The 23,925-nt window shown below is 45.3% G+C and overlaps 2 protein-coding genes across 4 annotated transcripts in view; one reads left to right on the top strand and one right to left on the bottom strand.

Moving 5' to 3' along the window:
• The first annotated feature begins 224 nt into the window (after positions 1-224).
• LOC122637926 (glycosaminoglycan xylosylkinase) lies at positions 225-3,915 on the top strand. Of its 3 annotated transcripts, none has more exons than XM_043830450.1 (6): positions 225-331; positions 1,139-1,504; positions 1,621-1,921; positions 2,011-2,279; positions 2,417-2,643; positions 2,714-3,915. In XM_043830450.1, the coding sequence occupies exons 1-6, from the start codon at positions 245-247 to the stop codon at positions 2,940-2,942; spliced, it is 1,479 nt and encodes a 492-aa protein (XP_043686385.1). In that variant the 5' UTR covers positions 225-244; the 3' UTR covers positions 2,943-3,915. The 3 variants fall into 3 exon arrangements, with proteins under 3 accessions (XP_043686385.1, XP_043686387.1, XP_043686386.1); XM_043830452.1 differs by having other exon boundaries at positions 256-315; XM_043830451.1 differs by lacking the exon at positions 225-331 and adding an exon at positions 338-718.
• LOC122637932 (protein sickie) overlaps positions 3,251-23,925 on the bottom strand; it is a 64,627-nt gene continuing 43,952 nt past the window's right edge. The window contains exons 11-24 of the mRNA XM_043830472.1: positions 23,581-23,916; positions 23,144-23,407; positions 22,633-23,047; positions 22,273-22,414; positions 21,917-21,943; positions 20,487-20,731; positions 20,187-20,338; positions 9,043-9,126; positions 7,210-7,875; positions 6,582-7,126; positions 5,896-6,426; positions 5,610-5,812; positions 5,168-5,535; positions 3,251-5,078 (exon numbers count right to left, since the gene is read on the bottom strand). Coding sequence (XP_043686407.1) covers positions 4,920-5,078; positions 5,168-5,535; positions 5,610-5,812; positions 5,896-6,426; positions 6,582-7,126; positions 7,210-7,875; positions 9,043-9,126; positions 20,187-20,338; positions 20,487-20,731; positions 21,917-21,943; positions 22,273-22,414; positions 22,633-23,047; positions 23,144-23,407; positions 23,581-23,916 — 4,137 coding nt within the window. The 3' untranslated portion in view covers positions 3,251-4,919. The remainder of the gene's footprint in view (positions 5,079-5,167; positions 5,536-5,609; positions 5,813-5,895; positions 6,427-6,581; positions 7,127-7,209; positions 7,876-9,042; positions 9,127-20,186; positions 20,339-20,486; positions 20,732-21,916; positions 21,944-22,272; positions 22,415-22,632; positions 23,048-23,143; positions 23,408-23,580; positions 23,917-23,925) is intronic.

The raw sequence follows: 23,925 nt of genomic DNA on the forward strand, positions 1-23,925 counted from the left end.
TAATTTTTATTAATCGATGTCAAATCGTACAAAAGTATTTCCTACGTCTTCAACAGTTCTTATACTTTCTTATTTAATTCATAAAAGAATAATTAAGACTTTTATCAAATAAAAGCATGTTAGTAATATCTAAGTAATTGTTACTTCAATATTTCATTAATATTCTGAATAGTAAAAATATGTTGTGAGATAAGTTATTCATTTGATTATAGTGGCACGGCTATGACAATGGCGTACGTATCGAATGGAATATGTCCGATCGAGAAGTGGTATCGATGAATTAATTGGATTAATACAAAGAAGTGCTGTTAACGCGTATGTAATCGTTGAAGTATGAAATATTTTATTAAAACTAGCTTTATTCTAATTAAAGAAAGAAGTACTGACTTACGAAGCGTCGTATGACGTTATTGCTAAGGCGTCACTGTTAGATATCGTTCGTTAATGCAGCTTTTGTAAAATTACACGAAAGTATCGGTATTTATGAAAAATAAAGTGTAATATGAAAATAAATGTAAAAAAAGAAAAGAAAGAAAAGAAAAATATGGCCTGTCTCCGTTCTTCGAGTATTGAATGTTATCGATTATCCATAGGTGTGAATAATTGCAGTATTGTACCGAGTCGATAATTTCATTAAAAACAATTTCTTTAAAAAATGTCACACTACGAGTCTCCCATGGGATAATTGAATTTAATCTGAACATTTCAAGAATTAGAGGTATATCATCAAATTTTCTTAACCACTCTTTTTTTCTCATCAAGTATTTTTAATACAATTTTAATTGTTTCACAAATTATTTAAAAAATATCACTACGTAGAAGTATTACAACAGCCTCTATCTAAAGATCTTAGAAATAAGAAGATAAAATTTATTAACCAAATTAATAATATTTATTAATAGGTAATTTTTGATAAAAATTTTTTTTACCTTCACTTGTATATTAGAATCTTTATAAAGTTTGCTCAGAATGACTCTTATTTAATAGTAAATATTGATGAAAGAAAAATAAATTGTAGAAGTTGGATATATCCTGTATCGACAAATTACTATACCATACAAGAAAAGAAATGTCGTCTCTGTCAATTAGCATCTATCGAAGATTAATTTTCGATCATGTTTTTCTTTTTCTTTTGCAGATGATTGGCAGGCGTTGTGTTCTACTTGCCCTTGGCATCCTTTTGATCCTTGTGATTACTGTGAACATTTATTTTATTCGCATAATCGTGGAGAATTCTTCACAAAAGTCGCAGTTCAAAAATTTACCTTTAGTCGAGGAAAATTATCTTCCAGGGCCGTCTTTACGCAAGAATGAAAATAGTAGAAATTTTCAAAAGTCCGTCGGTGAAGATATCAATGAAAAAATTAAAGAAGAGACACAAATATTACCTTCAAAATATTTTAAACAAAATACGAGTTATTTGATCGTACTCGAACGGTTATTGTCCGAATTGAAGATTATGGACAATGCGCATGAAGATATATGGAGTATTCCTAGTAACAATGTTAGTTCTATTTGTTATTATATTTATTATCTATAGCTTAACATTACGTTTACGATAATTTTTCATGTATAAAGATATTGGATGCTGATAACTCACACGTAACGTCGTGTGTATAGTGGCCTGATGCTCACCAGTTAATACCGCCATCGGCTCCGGAATTAGGGACTATACTCGATGCTTTGAGGAAAGCAAAAGTAAAACATGCCGACAACGCTGTCCTTGGTACACAATTGAAACTTATGCTGACATTGGAGAATGGTGCAAAGGCTGTATTTAAACCGCAATGGTACTCTAGAGATACAGTTATTCGTGGACCCGTTTATTACGGAAAAGATCGTCATAATGCAGAAATCGTAGCATTTCATTTATCCTCGTTACTTGCTTTACGAAGAGTACCCCTTGCTGTTATTCGAAAACGTATGATAAATAAATGTGTGACATATTTCTATGATATCAATCTAGTAACGAGTGGTTGCGCTAATGATTAGTAATTCGTTACGTTTCAGTTGATCTTAACAATGAGATTCGTAAGCATGCAACACCAGAATTATATACTACCATGTATCAGGAGGGTAATGATACGTGTTTGTACGGTGTTTGTCATTACTGTTCTTCGAACGATCCAGTTTGTGGAACAGGCGATATCTTGGAAGGTGCATTGATATTTTGGTTACCGCGTTACTTGCATCTTGTAAAACATCGACATCCATGGCAGAGGACATACAAGAAAAAAAAACTTGCACCTTGGGAAATGGATGATAATTATTGCAAGAAGGTGAATTTTGTTTATCCGTATATATTATATATCTATATATTCGTATGTACACGAACAATAGATCTATAATGTATCCAGTATAATGGATATATTTAATGCATTGTTATTATATGTAAAACAATATATATTTTTACAAGGTCAAAGAGTCTAAAGCATACTCACCACAATTTTCAAGTAGGCTATTGGATTTGGTAGATACAGCAGTTTTTGACTTTTTGATGGATAACGGTGATCGGCATCATTATGAATTGGCGCAAAATAATTTTCACAATCCTGCTGTATTATTGATAGACAATGGGAAGAGTCTTGGTAATCCGGACGTTGATCATCTCGACATTTTAGCACCACTTTATCAATGTTGCATGTATGTATCGGAACTTTTTGATATAACATTAGATTATATCAAAGATGAATTTTAACATTTTCTATTTTAGAATACATAAAACTACATGGGATCGTTTAAAAATGTTCAGTGGTGGTACACTGAGCTTGTCATTGGAAAAGCTTATTGCTCGCGAGACAATAATGGCCGATGTTCTACCGCTTATTTCAGATGCACATCTCAGCGCTATGGATAGAAGGCTTCTTACCATTTACGCTGTCGTTGAATACTGTGTAAAGAAAAAGAGATACGTTTCTAATGTAATTCTAGATCATCGGTAGTATGAAGTAAGAAATAAGATATTTTATAGATCGATTCTTATATATTATTTAATTACCGATGACACTAGAATTTGATTTGAAATAGTAGAAGAATTTTGCAGCAGCTATGTGTAAATAATAAATTTGATAAATATGTAAACACAGTCGCGCGCACATACACCCACACGCGATATATATGTATGTTGTATTTTTTTTTATACGTTACATTTTATATAACGACATTTAATATATTTTAATCGACGATGAAACAATTGTTTTGGATGATGACGTAATGTGTAAGACGTAAAATGATCTAATGCCAGAGATCGTTAGAGTTTAATGTGGTTTATTTTATGTCACAATAATTACCATTATTTGGATAAATTTTGAATGTAGCGCCGTACAGCGTATAAATACGGTACAAACGTAAAAAACCCGTTAATACGATTGCATAATCGTTAACATACTTTAAAGTTCGTGTCACAGATTGGGATCTGAGAATACTCTCAGTTCGATAACATGTACAATATGTATAGCGAATGTAGCTCGTGGTACTCGTCGGGATTTGCAGTAAAGAGAAACTTGTGGGAGCGAAACAAGCTACAAGTCAGCGTAATGTCGCAGCATTCGACTACTTTCCTTTCTGTTACCACAAGACCTCTCGTAAAAGCTTACGATACCAAACTTTGAGTCAAGTTTCCACATTAGCTCCTTCCTCCTCGACGTCTTCGCACAATAACCCTTATATACTTTATTTACAACATTACATGACCAGAATTACTCACATATCTTATCGAATAATTATTCAGTTTTTGTTCATAATACATATTTAGCGCCGTCATTCGCGTATGTTCGTGTATATGTATATGTCAGGCGCATGCGTATTACGTGTGTGTGGTACGTGTACGTATGCGTATATCCGAGACGTACGTGTGTATATTATATATAATAACATTTTTGTTCTTTTATAATTAAATAGAGCTTTCGTAGCAAAGTATGTATAAATAGACTATCCTCGCGCGCACGATTATCTCGAATTGCTTCGCGTTCTCGAGTGCGAAACAAATACATATATGCTGCATCGAACCATCCGTCCATGAGATCCGTCTAAGAAAACATAGATTATAGATTACCTGAAAATATCGGACGAGTGGAATAGCGGCTTTGCCATTCCTACATCTTCGCTTAGTCCATATTTCTACGTTCTATGATAATACTGTATACCAGCAAAACTTTTGAGTATATCACTTTTTTTCTTTATAGGCTGTATTTGCATGACTCTCGTATAACAATTCGATCGTAGAAATGCATTCATTCGAAACAAATTCGTATTTCGGTAACGGCAGCATTGATTATTGCATGGAGACGTACGATTTATCTCCGCGTCACCTCTATTCCTCGGAAAAAACGCGGAATTATCCCTTACAGTCGTCGTTTACTTATTTAATTAAATATCACACCAAAGTGCTCGATGCACGTAGAACTTGGATATAGGCCAACCACAGGTAATAAAGGTGTTTTTAAATGTATATGAGACATTACTTTGCATGCGATTTAAATTTAGTTACTTGGAAGGATGAAAGAAGATACAAAGGAAAGAAAGAGAAATTGAAAAAAGAAAGAGGAAAAAAAAAGAAAAGGAAACTCCCTGCACGATAGTCGTATCATACACAATTGTTGGATGGCCGAGAATATATAATAATATTGGTATGATTATACATACATTAACGTTATTAATTTTCACGTTGGAAATGTATGCCGCACCAGGATACGTTTATGCGACACTTTTTTCGTAGAAAAACTCGTTCGATCGCGTAGCTCGCTCATCGCTCATTTATCTATCGATCGCCCGTCGCTCACCTTCCGGGTTCTCGTTCTATACTCGATCGCTTGACCTACGATTATCTCGTAATTTCGTAATCATGATCTTGTTACGATCCCGATTGTTTCCTAAACGTTCTCCCTTCTAGACGATATTCTCGAGTCGTATTTTTTATTTCAGAGCGCGGATTCTACGCCCCTCGAGGATGACGTCGAGGAACTGAGATCCTCCGAATGTCGAGTGTGAGACGAATCGAGGGAAGTGACGGAATCGCTGTCGTTGCTATGGGGACTCGAATAATTGGCGGCTTCCTGAAGTCTCATCAGCATGTTCAACTGTAAAAGAGAAAAAGACGCGTATAAAGGCACGTATAACGATGGAGAGGGAAAGGGTGACATAGCGCAAGCGTTTCAACGATACAAACAAGAGGATCTCCTTCGGTGTCGCTGTGTGTACTGCCGAGGCTCTTTACGCTGGACGCACCTACGCCCGAGGTATGTCCCGAGGTAACGACGTCGTAACCAACGTCCTCGGGCCTTAAGCGAAGAAGAGCGTCGCTACCATCGTGTACGGCGTGCGTCGAGATCCACGGATAACTGGAGGTAATGAATTGTGCAGGATCTTCCCATGTGGATTCGCCATTTCCGCTTCCGCTCGCGCGTCTTCCATACAACGTTAGGCCTTCCCTGACAGCCTCAACCAGATACGGTATTACGGAATAGTTCCACAAATCCGTGAACCAAACTTGAGAACCTGCCACTTCCATCGGGCAAGAGAGAAAAAGTCGAGGGCCTAAAAACACGTTCGTGTCTCTCGTGACGATGAAGAAATTTTCTAGCGGCGATCCTACAAGTAGCGGATCTTACCTATCGTTACGTCGGAACTGCTGTGCGTTTCTAGGAACTTGTTGAGATGCAGCCAGACGCGTGGCAACCATTCTACGACAGCGGCCATTTCTGCGTTTCTCGTGCCACCTGATTCACGTAATTCGTGTTCTAGTAGCTTTCGCCTGAGGTAACGGCCCAAAAATCCTTTAACCGGCTCCATGTGATTGGCGCATAGTACCCACCTGGAGTAGAAGGTAAAAAGGCACAATACGCGTAAACCGCTTGTGTTTCCACAGAGAAATGAAAAGCTTTCGCTTTCGTTTACCTGAAGTTATGATGTAATTGAAGATTCGTGGTGCTGCAGGTAGCCTGACTCATGGTTCCAATGATCGCAGGGCAGGAGGAGTGTCTGGTACCGAGAAGACCACTGAAAAGTTCACCGAGAGAGGCGGCATGCTGAAGATTCTCCAATATTATCACTCTCGGCAATTCGTCGGCCGCATTAGAGTCGCATCTTTCGGCGATATGAGCGAGATATTGCTTGAGTTCTTTGCTCGACTTGTGATCGACTATGAAGGTGGCCACGGCGGCCGCGTCTTTCGAGTCTGTATCGGCATCCACGAGAGCGTGGGCCAATTTTCCTGCCAAGTAACTTTTCCCGGTGCCGCTAGGTCCGCAAAGGATGACTCTGCGATGTTCCGTTAACAAAGATATCAGTCGTTGAACGATGGAGCGTGGTATCAGAGTGTCGATCGCGAGCCAGGAGTAACCCGAGAGCACCAGATAAATAGTCTTCACGTGTCCTATCAGATAACCGCACGGTAGTAATTCCGGGTGCTGAGAGTCCGTCGTACACCTGTTGAAAGGAATGAAAAGCAAAAAAAACTATATATATATATATATGTATACACACGCACACGTGCGTACGCACGCGTACCCAGATTATAAAATTATGAAATTGCTTCGAGGCAATTCTGGTATGCCCGACGAAGCGAAAGAGATTTAGCTAACCTCGAAGCTTCGCCGAGATGGTAAGCGGCGACACAGTCAACGCCGAGACCCAAATTCGTGACGGGATCGACCCTCGACACGTATTCCTTGAAGCATCGTCGTACGATCGAGTCCAAAGCATCCCAGCTGGTTTTGTTACTGATGCAAACGTTCGCGATAACGCAGTGCGGAGGCTCGCCGATGACGCCACTGTCCGAGTTGTTACCCGATATTAGATTGTAATTGAAATTTTTCTCGCTCCCGAGATAGACGGCAACGTTGATTCTCTTTCCGTCCGTGTCGTGGTCTAACGCCGGCTCGCCGCTCGTAGCCGAAGTCGCCGAAGACGGTACGACGGAGTGCTCGGGCACGTTGAGATCTTCCAATTGATCGGCAGTCGAACTGCTGTCGCCGTTAGAAAGGGCAGCAACGCTCGAGGCCACTTCGGTCATACTGAAACGCCTGTCGGGATCGCTCGGGAGAGACGACTGCGAGGACGTAAGAGATTTCGAAGTGACCAGCCGCTGCAGGCGTTCGTTGTTTTGCTTCAGATTGAGCATTTCGTTCTGTAGAAAGGACACAATCATCGATTAGACGGAAACGATCTCGAGCGATTTCTCGCCGAGCTCGAAACTCCAAGAAAACTTACTCTCATCTTGATGACCGTGTCCTTCAACGATTCCAATTGATGGGCCGAGGAGAGTGCCTCCAACCTGATATCCGTGAGAACGAGATCCTTTTCCCTGAGTTGTTTCTTCAATTCGTCCACGTCCTCGTCTTCCTTCTTATAAAGAGCCGAGCTGCTCTTGCTACCGGTGAGAGGATTTTCAGGTTCCGGCGATTTTTGTCCGTTGCTCCTACCGGCGCTTTGATTCCTCGCGCTTTCGTGTTTCGAGGCCGTCGGTAATCTCGGGCTATTCGGAACGCTCAATTCTCCGCTGGCACCGTCCTTGCAATCCTCGGCGTCGGAGACGGAACCGTGCCTGTTCTTTCGCGACCTGGAGAATGCTTTCGAAAAGGAACTACGCAACCAACCCTTTTTCTTCTGATGGCTACTGCTCGCGGAACAAGCGCTGCTCAAGGAGTTGAGCGAAGTGACGCTGTCCGCCGACAGCTGTCTCGCCATCGATGCACCCTGATGATGTCCACCGTTACCGCCGCCCGTGCATCCTGTATTGCCGGAATCCGAATCGCCAAGAGTATGTCGACGTCCGTTGTTGTTGCCCGATCCTCCCGGCCCGTTGTTCAATCCAGCCTCCGCGCTTTGCTTTCGAAGCCTCTCGATCGTTTCCCGTAACTCTTGTAATTCGGAATCCTGTGCGAGGCAACGGACAAAAATTTTTATTAAAAGTAAGACAAATTTTCACTTCATAACCTATCCTTAACGATCAAATGGTCGATTATCCCTTATCCGCGATACTGTTCGTTCCGTGAACGGGACATTGTTCCTTCTTGTGACAACAGGTGCAACTATCCGAATGGCTGACCACGGAATCGCTACTCCAAGAATCGGCTACGCTAAACAATTGTCTCATCGATTTGGAACTCGCTTCCTGCCCGAGCTTGTCCGATTTGTCAAGCTCCTTTGCCACCGGCTTCCTTCTCGTCGTCGTCGACTCGCCGACGTTGATATTTCGATAGAAGGTCTTTGCCGCTACGCTAGGAATCAAATTCCTCTTCGTTCGTAAATTTTCCACTTGGAAGCTCTTTTGCGACGAATTATCGACGGTCGTCGTAGGGACACGGTTTTCACACGTCTTTTCGCTCAATCTTTTCGAGTCCTTCGACTTGTTCGATCGCAACTCGTTACCGGACACTTTGTTGTACTTTTCGACCGTTCGACCGTTGTTTTTCAATTTCAATCCTTTCGACTTGATCGAAGACGACGATATCGGAGTCGAGTTTTTATTCGCGGATAACGCGTTTGATTTTTTGCCGATCGCGTTAAAACGCGGCACTTTAAGATCCATCATTCGATCATTCGACGATTCGGTTAATCGACCGTCGAGGCATCGTAATTCGTGATTTCTTTCTTTCTTTCTTTTTTTTTTTTTTTCGAATTCTTTCCTTCTTATCCCTTTCTTCTTACTCTACTCGGTGCGAATTAATTGGCCGGCGTGACTTTTCAATTTTAATCGCGCGTCGCCGGGAGCGAGAGATTTATAACTTTTTCGGTTACTTGACGTTCAACGAGCTATCTACACAGATTTGTATCCAAGGTTGCAAGGAAGGCAACCTCTTTTTTTTAACATTTTGATGAACGCATCACTGGAGATGCGCCAAGTTTCATACTTTTCGGTATGTCCGCGACGAAAACTTTGAAATTTTGACGCCTGGCATGTTTGACATCGGAATTGCGTTAAACGTTCGGATATCGATCGTATTTTGTCTTTGTTGAAATTCGTCGGCGAGAGATCCCCGGGCACGGATTTACATAGATGTAACAAAAATTGTGTGGAACGTTTCGTTTACCGACGCTTACCTTTTTTTCGGCCGTTGCCGTGAGTTGCTGCAATCGTTGCGTCATGTTCGACAGGGATTGTTCGAAGGCGGACACGACGTGTGCCTAAAACAAAAAATTAATCATTATCGTTTAAAAGTATCTTTCCTATACGTCTTCGCGTCGAATCTAGAGATTATTACGTCATGGTACATATCGCGATTGAGATCGATTAATATTCGACCGAGGTTGCTATTAATATGGTTGCCGACAAAAATAACCCCATTTCAATGTTGTTCTATCGATATCGAGAGAATAAAGATAATCTTACTACCTCGTGGCGATGGAAAGCCCAGACGCAGGACCGTCGTCGACCTGCACGCGTTGGTTCGTACCATACACTCGCTGACTAAAATAACAATAAGCTACGATATTTTACGCACGCACAACCTTGGAAAAGAGGAAACGGCCATTGTCACTGCCATTGATCGTCGACGATACGGCGATACGGCGATACGGCGATACGGCGATACGGCGATAGGCGACGTAAACGTGAAAGAAATAATTGCATTGGTCTGCGTGTGCGTGTACGATACGATATACGTATACAATTATAATCACACACATCCGATGGAATAGAAAAGTTACTAAACGACCGAGATCATTATTTTAAGACGTTCATAGATTTTGACAAAATTGTGTGTGTTTTTTTTTTTTTAACTAGAAACAATCCGCGCGCAGGTAAGGTTCCAACTTGTCGTTAAAAGGAGACTACCCGAGATTAGATTAGATTTTAGAAGAACGTTCGTCGACTTTTGATCGATCTTTTGTAAGAAAGAAAAATAGCTAGATTCTTATGCGTTTCGAGATTCGCTTTCGAACGCTTATCGCGTTCGCGAGATCGTGGGGGAAAAGTTGTGTGTTGCCTTATTGTATACGGAGCTTAATGAAAGCCGCGAGCGAGTCGTCGAATAGTACTAAAAACTGGACCGGAAACCTTCGGCAAAAACGGTAGATGCCGATGATAGGAGCAAAACGAATGGCGGTGCATAGTGAGACGCCTTGTTCGCATCTAAAACGCAGCGCGAGAGCTCGTACCGAGCGAGGGGCGACCCGGAGAGGCGAAAAGAAACGAGGAGCGCGCATCGTTTACGGGATTACCCTCGGACACGAGTCTTTGAGATTTTAGTTCGTCTTCGATGTACCACGGAGAAACGCATTTTCTCCTAGAATCGATAGAGTTTACGAAAACGCGTACCGATCTTTTATCAATCGTTCTTTCAAAAAGCCGAATTATCGTCGAATATATTTCGCTCGGATTGAAAATGCGATAAATAGAGCGATTCTCTGCGAAGAGGCGTATCGTGCGAACGAGGCATACTCCTTGAAGCGTTACGAGCCGAGCTAAGAAACTGACTGCCGTCCCAGACCGTGGAACTACGATTCTCCTTCATGGCGCGATACGTTTACGGGGGCATATACTCCTCGTGTACACAGGGCCTTCGATTCACGCGGGGGAAACTATTCGCAGGAAATGACATTTCGATGTCGACGAAAAAAGTTTGTGCGGAATGCGACTGTATAACGCAGACTGCTCAACGTATAGATGGATTGAAAATAGAAAGTAAACGAGTCAAAGTATCGAAGGAGGAAGATGGATTTGAAAAGGAAAAAATGCAAGTACACGCGTATACCTGTACGCACGCAATATACCTGGTCGGAAAGGGAAGACAAAGTCGCTTATCCTTCGAAATCGACGGGGAAATCTTTTTTACTCGTCTTTACTCGAAGGACAATCCGAGAGGAGAGCGAGGTCGAAGGGTCTTTAAGGCACGACTCCTCCCTCTTTCGCCTATAGTTTTTCTTAGAAACGACGACAAGGCAGTCCCTTTCGATGGTGGAAAATTTGAAACGAGAAGCGGAAGAGACGTCATCCCGTATTATCTTCTCGATGCGAGTCGATCGATCAGAATCATCGATATCCGTACTATCCCGGCCGATCGGAGCATTCTCAGATTTTTCTAGTTTTCCGTCGTAAAATCCTTCGTCGTAACCCGGACCCACGAAATGACGTCGACGCGACCGACTGTAAATGGGTCATTTTCTCGTTTACCTGCAGAGAAGGACAACTCCGGTGTCTGTACTTCCTCGTGGCAAGTTCCCACCAGGGTATCACGTTATCCGTACTCCGTGGCTTAACCGGATCGCTAACGGCGTGCTCGTAAAGCGGTTCGAGCAACGTCACGTTCCCGGATAGACGCCTGGGAGAATCGTTAGAAACCTGATCCCTGGACACGCTTCCTCTTCTCGGCAAGGTGGCGAAAAGTGCGTGCCGATACTTTCCAGATTCATCCTCGTTTCGAGGATCCAACTTGAAAGAATCGCGTCTGGTTCGGGAATTAACCGCGAAGATCGTCGTTGAAAAAGTATCTCCCGCGGACAGATTCAGACGCGATCTCTCGAGTTGGCCCCTGAGAATGACGTCGGTGGCATCGATCTGATAAAGAGAATCTCTGGTCAAGGAGGATCCGTCGCTGACGTCGATACTGCTGGAGCAACCTCTGAAAGAGGGCTCGACCTTTTCGCGAAACGTTCTATCGAGCACATCCTCGGTGGACTTGTGAAGAGATCTGCCGTTCGTTCTCTCCTTCGACCTTCTGTACGGAAGAGTTCCGTATTTGTTCTCGTCGAAATTCGCCGGGAGGACGTCGTCCCGAGCGTGGAAATTCGAGAGACCCGTTCCGTTACGATCGAGCGGATTAAAAGGATTTTTTCTCTTTTCTGGATTGCCTGCGGCGTCCAACGGTGGTAGAGTATTTTGACAAGGCGGGCACCGGGAGATCTCGAAGAATCGATCGTCGTCGTTCGACGAGAGCTCGTCCCTCGACTCGATGCCGTCCGATGCCGATTCGCTGGGATTTCTTTCTCCGAGGAGGTGGGCCTTCTCGTTCGTGGACTCGTCGATGGCGTGAAGGGAGTCCGTCGACTTGGTCGAGGACGTCGTGGTGGATCCCGTCGAGTGTCTGGAGGTACTCGACAAAGAGGAGGATCTGACCGAGGGACTAGGCGGCACCTTCCGACGCGTACCCGTCGACGACGACGACGACGACGAGCGTCGTGTCGATTTCGCTATCTCGATCCTTCGCTCGTAGGGAAACGGCTCGTTGTTACTCTCGTGCTTCTCGACGAAATTTTCGGCCAAATTCTCGCCGAAATTCGGTGAGATCGGTGGCATCGGTACCATGCCACCTCTGTTCCTGAGGTAACCGCAGAGATCGTCGGACAGGCAAAGCGTCTCGCCCTTCGCTATCTCGTTGATCACCCCGTAGCTCGAGCGGCTCGACTCGTCCGATATTTTGTAACTCTTATCGATCCCAGCTATATTTTTATTCACGTCTTCGATGTATTTCACGGTGGTACGATAGAGGTCTCCGCTCTGAACGTAATTTCCATCTACAACGACGGCTCGACGATCGCGTCTGCTTCGAGAGGTGGAAGCGCTGTTAGGCAGGGCGTAGATGGGTTCGCTCCCCTCGATATCCTTATCGAGCAAACCCATCCTTCCAAAGTCGCCTCTCGGTGGGCGCGACTCGGGCTTCCGATCGACGGTACCAACGACGGACCTTTTCGTACCGGATTGGACGATCTTCGATCTCGGAAGGGCGTTGTTGGGTCGGGCGACGATAACGCGTCGAGCCGATCTATCGTCGACGGGAGAGAACGTTCTCAAGGTGGTCCGCTTCTCCTCGGCACGATCTCTATCGATCCCTTGTTTCTCCGCTTTGTCGAGGACGAAACCTTCGTTGTTGTTCTTTACGTTGCACCTCTTCTCATCGACGATCACGCACGAGCGACTCCTTCGTACGTTTCGAGGCTCCTTCCGCGCAGCATCGTTCCGACCGGCCAAAGTCTCTCGTTCTTGGGAGACCTTGCGGAAGGTTTTCAGAGCCGTTTCACCCGTACGCCTCGTATCGCTCTTCCTCGACGCGATCCGCAAAGTCCCGTAAGTCTCGAGAATCGTCTTTCCATCGTTCTTTCCAACGCAGGTCCAATCGTCTTTCCGACGTAGGTCCGATCGTTCGCGCGACGTTCGACGGACTTCGTCGTCGGTGAAATTCGTACCCGAAATACGATCGATGCGCGAGCCCAACGCGTAACGATCACCACCACCGTCCGCCACCGTGCCGCCTTCCTCCGAATCGGTAATCGGACGTGGCCTGCTCCGACCACGCGACCTTATCGTCGCGTAACCGTCGTGAACTTGTCGCGAACATACCTTCAAATCCATCGTCGATGGATCGAGATCGTTCGAAAGGCCACGAGTAAAGTCCTTTTCATAATTTCCTCCTAAACCTCTCGTAACCTGTAACGTTCTAACCCGATGAAAAAAGTACGTACTCTCGTCGTCGTGCCGCGGCTCGTCCAACCGATAGATGCGTCTAGCTGCGGGGAATACTTCGTTAGGATAAAATACGCAACGCGGAGGACACGGCTGTTCTTAGAAATGAAAATCTAAGATCGGGAATCTACATATCGATCCACTTCCTTTCCGTCGCGTATTCTCTTTCGAGCTCCTTCCGAGGTCGAGTTTCGGGCTCTCGTCTAGAATCCGCACGGACTAATCGTAATCAAAATTGTAAGAGGATGGGGGATAGAGGATGGAGGTCTTGGATATAACGAGGCTCCCTGACCCAAATCTATCCTCGAGTGGATAGAAACGATCGTAGACGCAATACGACGATACGATACGACCTCTCGCGAGCAGTTTTCGAGCAGCGATAAGACGACGACGACGACGCGACTCGGTGTGCGTGCGTGCGTGCGTGTAATCGCACGCACGCACGCACACCGGATCGGAAGAGAATGATTAAAGCCATCTGCCGTTCGCGGCTTCTATCGCCAGATGCCTTTATTACAGACTCTCGCGAAAATTCTAACGACTTTTCCGATAAATTATCGAAACGGATCGAACCGAGCGACGCGACCCCGTTTTCGTTGCATCACAGGCTTTGTTCCGGCTTCGGCGATCGAGTCGTCGTTCAGCGCGGAGCGAACGATAGGACGGGAGCGACGTAACGATAGAACACGGCGCAAGGTGCGATCGCGTCGAAGGAGCAACGACACCAAAGATCCTACCTGCTCGAACGATCATTTGACGCACCTGCCGTGTGCTTTGGTGCGTCGACCGCTCTCGCGCCCGCCCGGAAAGACCTTCCCTCGGAACGAGTCGATTCCTATCGGCTAGTTTTGCCATCGATACGGGCTTATTCGTCGGTCGAAGCGGTCGACCGACCTTTTCTTCGCACGGATTCGTATCGTTTGCAACGCGCGACTATGGCGTTATGCAACTTCGACAACGAGATCGTACGATCGGGATCAGAAAGATGCGTCGTACGTAGGATCAGAAAGACCGTATACGTTCTAAGAACGGTTATAACGGTGCCGAACGATGGAAAACGACGAAAGAGAGAACGCAGATATTATAAAGGAGAAGGCGCTGGCAGAGAAGAAAAGTTCGCGAGGAACGGCTCGTATCTATTTTGAAAGGACTACACTGCTGCGGTTGCACGTGCGTCTTGTGTCCGGCACGACGATGCGGCGCAACGTGTGTCGTCTGCATGCGTGCGCGGTTTAACAAAACCAATAACGTCAATACAGGCATGTACATACGCATGACTCATTCGGAATACGAGTGCATATAAAGGTTGAAAGAGAGGCATTCGCATCGTCCGGAGTCTTCCCCTTTGTACCTACGTTCTTTTCGTTCGAACGTTCGTACGCGTAGCCGAACGCATCTCGATCTTGGAATCGTCAAAAGTATGTCGCGAATATTCTCTACGTGGAACGGAAGTCGATCTCCGACGTATCGCGCGTACGTTGAAATCGTCGAGAATTCGTCGGCGTTTAGGTCGCGTTTGGTCGCCTCACGAAAGCTCGTCTCTTTGCTCGACGGCGATTATTAACATAACGAGTTCATTAGAAGCGTCATCCACCGCGCGCCGCCCTCGTCCCGTCGCGTCTCTTCGTTTCAACGTTTGACGAACGTGCGTCTATCGCCTGTGAAAGATAGTACCTGCTGACGTATTCTAGTAGCAAACTATCTTTCGTATTCAAGGGATACGTACATAGAGTTATTTGAAAACAGAAGAAGAAGAGGAAGAAGAAAACAAACGGTAGAGAAACGGATAGTAACGAGATACGTTCCGGTAGCAAAAAACCTTACGCGTCGCATAGGAATTCGAACGTTCGTTGCTTCGCGCGAATTCGTTTTTGCGCTCTGTTTATTACGGTATAACGTCGGTAGAATCGTACTCTCTCCTCGATCCGACGAGTGATACGCGAAAGACGAGTCCGTCCGAATCTATTCGAATCGTATTTCGTAAAAAGGTCAACGACGAGGTCTTCGATACGGAATCTACTTTTCCAAGCCGATTAGTAACGCGACTCGGTGCTCGTTGCGTTTTTTTGACTAACCAGCGCGTATAGAGAGAGAGAGAGAGAGAGAGAGAGAGAGAGAGAGAGAGAAAGAGAGAATCGTATTGTAGCGCGTCTATATTTAACGATTAGCCAACGCCAAGTCAAAGCGTACGCATTTTTAATGCGACTTTAATGGCGTGCGTTGCCTTCGACGAGAAGAAGCGAAGACTTTATCTACGTTCTGCGCGCATCGATATGCGTGTACGAGTAGACGCGTCGTCTTTTTAAAGTCGAAGAGTCAAATTGAGAGAATATAGATCGCACGCGCGAGCTTTCTATACGTACCGTACCACACGTAGATTCTACGTAGATCCTGCACAGCGTCTGTGTCTGTACGTATGGTATATGGAACGAGAGAGAAAGAGAGACTCGAATCCAAGACCTTTCTCCGCGTCTGATACAGACGAGAACGCTTGGCGCACCTCGCTAATTAACGGCAATTTAAATCCCTCTTCCACGTGCACCGTACTGGAAAAGTATCTAAAACGATATCCATTCGTTGCCTTTCCTACGAGCACGCGTACGCATCGACGTTTTTCGCGCTACGCGCCAGCCTGCGTGAGTCAACTTACGACCAAACATTTTTCAAAGCGCGTTCCAAGATCGATCGGATGCAAAGGTAGGTTAAGATTTTGCCGGGAGACGTCATCGACGAGGAAAAAAAGTCGTGTTTATTCCGTCGTAATACGTCGCGTAAAGAATGCGAAATGGACGACGAAGACGAAGGCGAAGGCGAAGGCGAAGGCGAAGGCGAAGACGATGACGACGTCGATGATATTCTCGTGCACGTTCGCGATTCTTTGCATTCTAAACGTAATTGAAAGCGTCCTCGCGGCGTGACGTGCTCGTGCACGGAATTCTTCCGTTCTCACGTAATATCCTCGAATATAAATTGAAACGCTCTTAGAGTAGGGTATTACGAGGCACTGGGTCAATCGAATCAACCAGATGACTTTGGGCGTATTCTTTACGAGCTGGCTAAAGACGAATTAGAAAAGAGAAAAGCTTCGGTCAGCCGTTGAATGTTGCGATAGGTGTATCGAAATAACTTTTGTAAATTCCATAAACAGGAACTGTTTCGACGTACGAAATACGTTGTCGAAAGGAACGATCGACTCGAAGAGAGGACGAATAAGAGAAGCGAGTAAAGGCGGACGCTTAATGCGAGGTATTAAAAGGAGAGACAAAAGGCAAAACAACAGCGCGTGTTTTAATAAGGCAGACCACGGGATTGGCTGGATAGTTGGTTCAATCATGTCTCGGGGTCTTCGTCGTGTCTCCGAGGGTCTTTGCTCGCGGCAACCAAGTTTGCCTACCAGAATTAAAATCCATCGCGAGCGGCGAATCGTTATCGTCGTTGCCATTACGTATCGTCGTTGTCATCGTCGTCGTGACACTGACTTTTTGCCCTTTTTGTTTATTCGTCTCGTTCGATTCTCGAGAGAAAAGTTGAAGATCTCGACGACTCGTCGAAAAATGATTCTTCGCTCTTATCCGTCGATCATCGAGAACGAATTTCGCTTTTAGAAGTAGAAAAGTATAGACGCGCGAAATCGGGAGCAAGCGAGTACCGAAGAGAGAGAGAGAGAGAGAGAGAGAGAGAAGATGGGGGCCGGCGAGTGCTCGAGCAACAAGCTCGACGGAACGAACAAAGGAGTAAGAAAGCACGTGCTCGTGACACAAAATTTCTCGCAGGATCCGGGTCAAAAAAAAAAAAAAAAAATAGAAAGAAAATGCGCTTCGCGAGAAAACGTGCGTTTATCCGATACCCGCTCGTTCTCGATTTTCTCCTCTTTTTCTAAAGGTTTCGAACGTAAGCATCGGGAGAAAAGCGTCTTTCCCAAGACGAAGGGAAAATTCTTCGAAGAGGAATACGGCCGTAAAGGCGAAGGGTAAGACGGAACCGTAAATCTTGTCTCGTCCTTAAGCGATCCTCCGTCTTTTTCTTTCCCGCTAGGAAAACGTCCACATGGCTCTCGGGTGCGCATCCCTTCGATAGAACGCAACCGCAGCGAGACTTTCGGGAGGCGTCGAAGCGAGAGAGAGAGAGAGAGAGAGTCGAGTAAAATAATACTCGAGATAATGGACGCTCGTCTCTGTAATTGAAATACCTACGCGCTTTTGAGAAACTGTCTATGTAACCCCTTTGTTGATTTCTTTTACAAGTTTTACAAAGAGAAGAAAAAATTTAAAGCCAATGTAAAAGAGCGACTAGTATCGCCTTTAACGTCCGGTAAGAAAATTATATCAAATACTTTATACGTGAATATTTGTTATCCGAGAAGGATCGTAATTCTTTTCAAAGAATCGTAAATCGGTCGACGTTGTGAAGAAAGAAGGTCTTCTCTTTCCCGCACTCCGATACAATGAGAAAGATCATCGGCCATCCTCGACGACGAGGAACGATACGTACTACAGGCTTGTCGGAGTGGCGGGCGCTCGTCGTTGCTTTCGGTCGACGAGCGTGTCGACGAGTAGAGATATGCGGAAACGCGAGAAAAAGAAAAGATATTTCGGGATACGGTGCTCGAGAAAATCGGTCGATCGGCCGACGAGGAACAGGTAGCGGAAAACGCGGTTCTAACGCGGTAGTAGCCGCCCAGTGCGCGTCTCTTTCCTCTCCTCCTTCGCCGCTCCATTCCTAAGAACCCTTACAGTCGTGCCTCTTCGTCTAATCAAAAGATTTCGTTAGCCTTGGAAGAAACGAATCGTCTCTTTCTACTTTTATTCGATCTCTATGACTTGATTTTAACAATGAAAATTGAGAGCACGATTAATTATTCGTAATGACGCACGGCCGTAAACACCTCTCGTCCGTTGAAAACGAACAAGATTTCTATCTCGCACGCGTCTAAGCGTAAGCTACTTCGAACGGACTTTCGGTTACGGAGAATGGATATTTAGTTTTTGTCGAGTTCGTGAAACGAACGATACTCATCGGACTCGGAGATTTATCAAAGTCCTTATCGAAGAGCATCGTTTACCTTTCTTTTATTTTCACCGGTATCGTATCGAATTTTATCGATACGATAGAAAGATAGATACGATTTTTTTTTACGAGAAAGGAAGGAACGCACAGCCGTGTCTCGCGTTGCTCTCATCCGAGATTCGTATTTCTCCAAGTTTTCTTAAATATACCGAGGGAAGATAGCGTACCTTATCTAGGGTACCTATCGTCTCAATTTTGACGCTCGATAACGGGACGGATTACGGGTAAAGAACTCGATAAGCGGAGAAAATCAATCGTCCGATGGAACGAGCTCGGACGAACGATTTCACGATACCGATAGAGATCGTTCGTGTTTTTTTTCGGTCACCGCTAATCCAGGATGGATCGAGGAAGCAGAAACCGCGTAGCACACTGTTTTTCACGTAGCACCACGAACGTTGGATTCTCCTCGGTGCCTCGACGTCGGTTATCACCACTCGAAACGTTTCTCCGTTTCTCCTTTGTCCTCTCGTCTTTCCGAGAAGAAGGATCGTAGGAAGACGAGGAGAATGGATGGCGTCCGGAGCCGCGACAGACGCAACGCGTAGAAGACGCCTAGAAAGAAACGAGAACGGCACGAGGAACGAACGCGTCGCGTTGCACGGGACCAACTAAAGAAACCGATCGGCGCGAAGGCGATTCAGGCAGGCGCGGCGGAAGATCGTACGGCTTCTCGATTGGTCGATCTCGGTCCCCCTGCGCTCTTACGACGACCGACTCGTCGGCCAATCGCGCTCGAGTTACATCCGAACGAGAGCCAGCTATTTATCCATTATTCGAATTGCTGCTACTTTTAGTAGCGTCGCTCGAATCGATTTATTATTTACATAGATAGAAATTTCAAAGGATTTCGAGACGTGTCGATGCCCAAATACAACGGCCGTATTTTCTTTGGCCGAAAACAAACCTTTTAACGACGTCTAGTGCTCTTAATTATGTGCTCTTAATTATATCCAATTCTTTATAATCTGAATAGCGACGACGACGACGACGACGACAATAAATGTTTTTATTGTTAAAGTAAATAAGAAGAGCGATTAAAGATCAAGATATAATTGGTAATTATGAATAAATTGGCGATATCATTGTAACGGCGATGCGTGGATAATGGATGTACGCGCACATGCGAGACTTATCGCGCATATGTATTTGCAAACTAACGAAGAATTAAACGAACGAACATAGTTTTAGTTAGAAAAGGAGATATTAGCCAAGGAGAGAGGCAAACATTTTTCGAGCGAGTATCGGCACGCAACTCGCTTCGTCGGTGTAACGGACGCGGTAAGGAGTCGCGTTGAACTTGGTGTGCTACACGCCGGGGAGGAATAAAAAAATACGAAAGATCGCGCTGTTAAACGGTATATATGAGTTAAAACGAGGATAAGAGCGCGCACGTTGGAAGAGTCAACGTGTGTGGGTGTTTTCGCGTGGTCGCGATATACGAAGAAAAGAAACGAGAAAGTAGCTCTGAAATCTTAACGCTCGTCACGATATATACCTACTTACCTCTGTGTCTGCGCGCGCGTATGCATATATATATATGTGTGTGTGTGTGTGTGTACACGCACACGCACGGCTACATTTTCCTTTACACCCGATAGAAAATCTATCAAAGTCGACTGACTTCGTAGATTTGGATTTTTTAGTGGATTATTATCCTTATCGGGAGCCGATCGAGAGATAAGGACGTTCGCGTGGCAAATACTGTAGATTAACTCACGTTGGTCGATAGTTGACTGGTCAGTGAGTGAACCTTCTCTTGGGCGTCCAGCAGCTCTCTTCGTAGCTTTCTCAATTCGTGTGCCTGTTTTTCTTCCGCCGAACTGTAGAGACTGCTTGCTGTCGATACTAGGGATACGGAGGAGCCGTGTACTGAAATGAAAAACTGTACTGAGCAAGTTATCCCCTTTCGATATCGCTTTTGGAAGAATAATAAGGATTTGGACGGTTTTAAGATCGATTTGGAATCGATTTAGCGGGTACTTGAGATGTCTCGAAATAAGGATACAAAGGCACTAACTATCGTCGTCTTTGTGTACGTGTTGATACAAATTAGGTGGTTGTCGGGACGTATGCGTCGGTGTCGGCGAAGTCGGTTGAGACCAATGTTGGCCGGTGCATCCCGCCGAGCCAACTGGGACACTGTAGTATGGTTCTACGCCCACGCCAATACCAATTCCGATACCGGCTTCCTCGCCGACGGACGACGACGTACCGCTCCCTCGTGCTAGCATCGATGGATACATTTTCTCGCTTTTAGTGGATCTGTGAAAATAAAGCCGTGCACCTTTTAACTTTTTCACGAAACTCGCGGTCGATGGTCCCACCCTCCGTATTCCCCCCGTATTCACACCTATTCCCTCGTACTTCCCCGTATGGAGGTAAGGTATATGGAATAGAAAGAAAAGGAAGAAAAATAAGAGATTCGTGAAGAGATCGCAATAATGCAGCTGACATAAAGAAGCTCTTTCTCCAAAATTGACTACGTTACGTATATATATATATATACAACGTTACCATATAGCTAATAGCGTCGGGCTTTGCACATAAGGAAAACAGTTTCTCCGAAATATATCTATGTAGTTGAACGATAATCGTGAGTGTTACCTCCGTCTGAAGCTAGGCGATTAGATACGAAAATGTTTTTTGCTTCGAGAGCACCCACCGTGAGTATCTACATACGTACTAAATCGCGCGTGTGCCAAGATCGATCGGCTCTTGCTCTCTCTCTCTCTCTCTCTCTCTCTCTCTCTCTCTCTCTCTCTCCCGCTCTCCCGCTCTCTCGCTCTCTCGCTCTCTCGCTCTCTTTTACCTCATCGTGGAGATCTCGGGGAAAGCTCATACATGCGTTCGCACAAAAAGCGCAGAACAGAGGCACAAATACGAGATACAAAAGACGAGACGAATATACCTACTCGAATTAACAATAATCGGCCATTAATGCGCTGCACTTGGGAACGACGTGTGTTACGTTCGATAAACGATAAACGATATACGATAAACGATAAACGAATATCTATATAATATATACATTGTTAGATGCAGGTGTAGTCTCTTATGTAAGCCGAACCTCTTGCCGTCGATCACTACGAATATCTTTACGAGTCGTTTTCAACGACTGAGATAGATACGAAAGAGTATTATTCGATTTTGGACAAAATGATGTTGGGTGAAAATCTCTCCGAAAGAGTATAACGATGAAAACGACAAAGCTATTCGAAGTGATGCAGGCAAGTAGTCCGATCCGTAAATCTATCCAACGTGTGTGATCCGTACGATTCTGCATTTTTTAATCCTTTCTCGGTACGAGCGCACATATTTTCTTTTTTCTCGGCAAACCATTTGTAAACTCGCGTCTACGCGAGTAGCGCGCACGATGAGGAGAGGATTAAGTTATGCACCGAAGGCAGGGCGGACGAATGTATATGATGTACTGGATAGTCGCACTACCTTGGAAATGTCCTGTCCCGTAGATGGCTAAAACGGTATCAAATATTTCAACGTTATTTCATCGTAACGAACAATTAACTTTCGTGACAATAATTATTGAATAATTCGAAGAAAGCCAAAACCGATCATTACGATATATGACAAGTCATGAAAATATAAGCCTATCGTAACAAGTGAAACGTAACATCGCGATTAGACAAGAACGGTCTTTCGTAACAACTTTTTTATCTTGCTATATTCTATGCATGCAACTAGATGAACGATCGATCGATTCGTTGTTAGAGGATCGGACCATAAAAAATAACGAAAGAGAAAGACGACGCGCGAGTGGAAAGAAAAAAATATTGTTGGCTCACCTAATCGAATTACTCCTATTGAGTCTCGGCGGAGCTGGGGATCCCGTAGAGTCCCTTTGATGCATCAGCAGACGAGCATGCGTTAAGCTCGCTCTATGCGATCCTAGAGATTCTACGCTGTCGGCTTCGCACAATCCCATACCTACGAGTAAGCATCGAATCGATCGTTTACAAGCACGCAACGCGTAATCGTGATATCGGTAATAATCCTAATTTAACTAATTTTACGGCATTAGTAGGGAAGAGTATCGCAGGGAGATCGACTTATATCTGAAATATTCTGATATTTCGAAATATAACGCGTATGTCCCAGTAATACGTCGCGACATTCTTGGTCGAGCGTCTACGGCAGATATGTACCTTGCGAACGTCCACTGGGAGTATAAGTATTGCTGTGCCTCATCCAGGATGTGGCGTAGGGACTGTTAGGGGTGTAGTAACCTGGAAGATCGGGAGCGGCGTAATTGCTACAGGTATCGCTGAGGCTTCCATCGGAAGGTTTAAGGACGCGAGGCGAGAAAGAGGCGCTGACCGGTCCTGCGCCAGTTCCTCTTTCACGGTGATGAGCCGCGGCAAAGAGAGCCGTGAATTCGGGACTTCCTGGCTTCGGTAGGCTCTGCGAACCGAGCATCAAACGATCTCGAACGGATTGAGACAATTGACTGGCGCTCGGTCCGGTGAGACTGTAACTTTTGTAGTGATGACCTTGATTGGAACTCGACGAATTTGCCTGTAGCTCCGTGGTGCACGTCTGAGTTCCACCGGACACTTTAACCTGCGAAAAGATACGAGCCGTAACGAGATTGGAATCGATTCGGATCTCTCTCTCTCTCTCGATCGGAAGCAATTCCGAGCCAAGGATGTGACGTACCTTAGTCCTTGGAACCGCACTGACTTGAGCCGTTCTCGTCGCCGCGTCTTTGCTACCATTTTGAACACCGTTCGGACTAGGACTGGTACCGGCACTGTGTCGTTTCACGTATCCGAAACTCTGAGGCACTCCTCTGACTTTGTTGCTGCTGCCGCCGCCGCCGCCGCCGCCGCTGCTGCTATTACCAGTCGACGTTCCCGAGGAAACTTTCTGTGCTTTCTCGCCATTCGCATATTCGGCCATGGTCTGTTTTCGATGTTTATCCTGAAAACGAAAGATACGATATCCGATCTGCGATACCAATCTGCGAACCGAATATTGGAAAAACGACGATATCGGCGTGCGTTTACCATTACCATTATTTTTCTATCACTCTTAGACTTTTCGAACAAAGATGAAAATAACGATAAAGAAGAAAAGAATATTCCCCGATTTACCTGGGATCTTCTGGAGGGACTAGGGCTCGGCGGTGCGCCCTCCTTGTCTCTCTCTCGGTCTCTCGCTGCGCCAGCCTCTATGTACTTTCTCCATTGCTGACTGTTGGAGCTGCTGTTGGACGAACCGTTGGATCCCTGTTGTTGTTGCTGATGCTTAAACGCCGAACTTTCGGTCTGCTGGGAGCTATCGGATTTTTTCGTGTGAGGATGGTGACCACTGCCGGGATGCCTCGAGCTCACCACACGATAGACCAGGTTATTACTCTGTTGCGCGCCTTGGGGGGTGGCCGAATTACCGCCACCCCCCACGATCACGCCACCGCCGCCCGGCACCTTCTGTTTTAA

The sequence above is a fragment of the Vespula pensylvanica genome, chromosome 2 (assembly GCF_014466175.1).
Source record: "Vespula pensylvanica isolate Volc-1 chromosome 2, ASM1446617v1, whole genome shotgun sequence".
Taxonomy (NCBI): Eukaryota; Metazoa; Arthropoda; class Insecta; order Hymenoptera; family Vespidae; genus Vespula; species Vespula pensylvanica.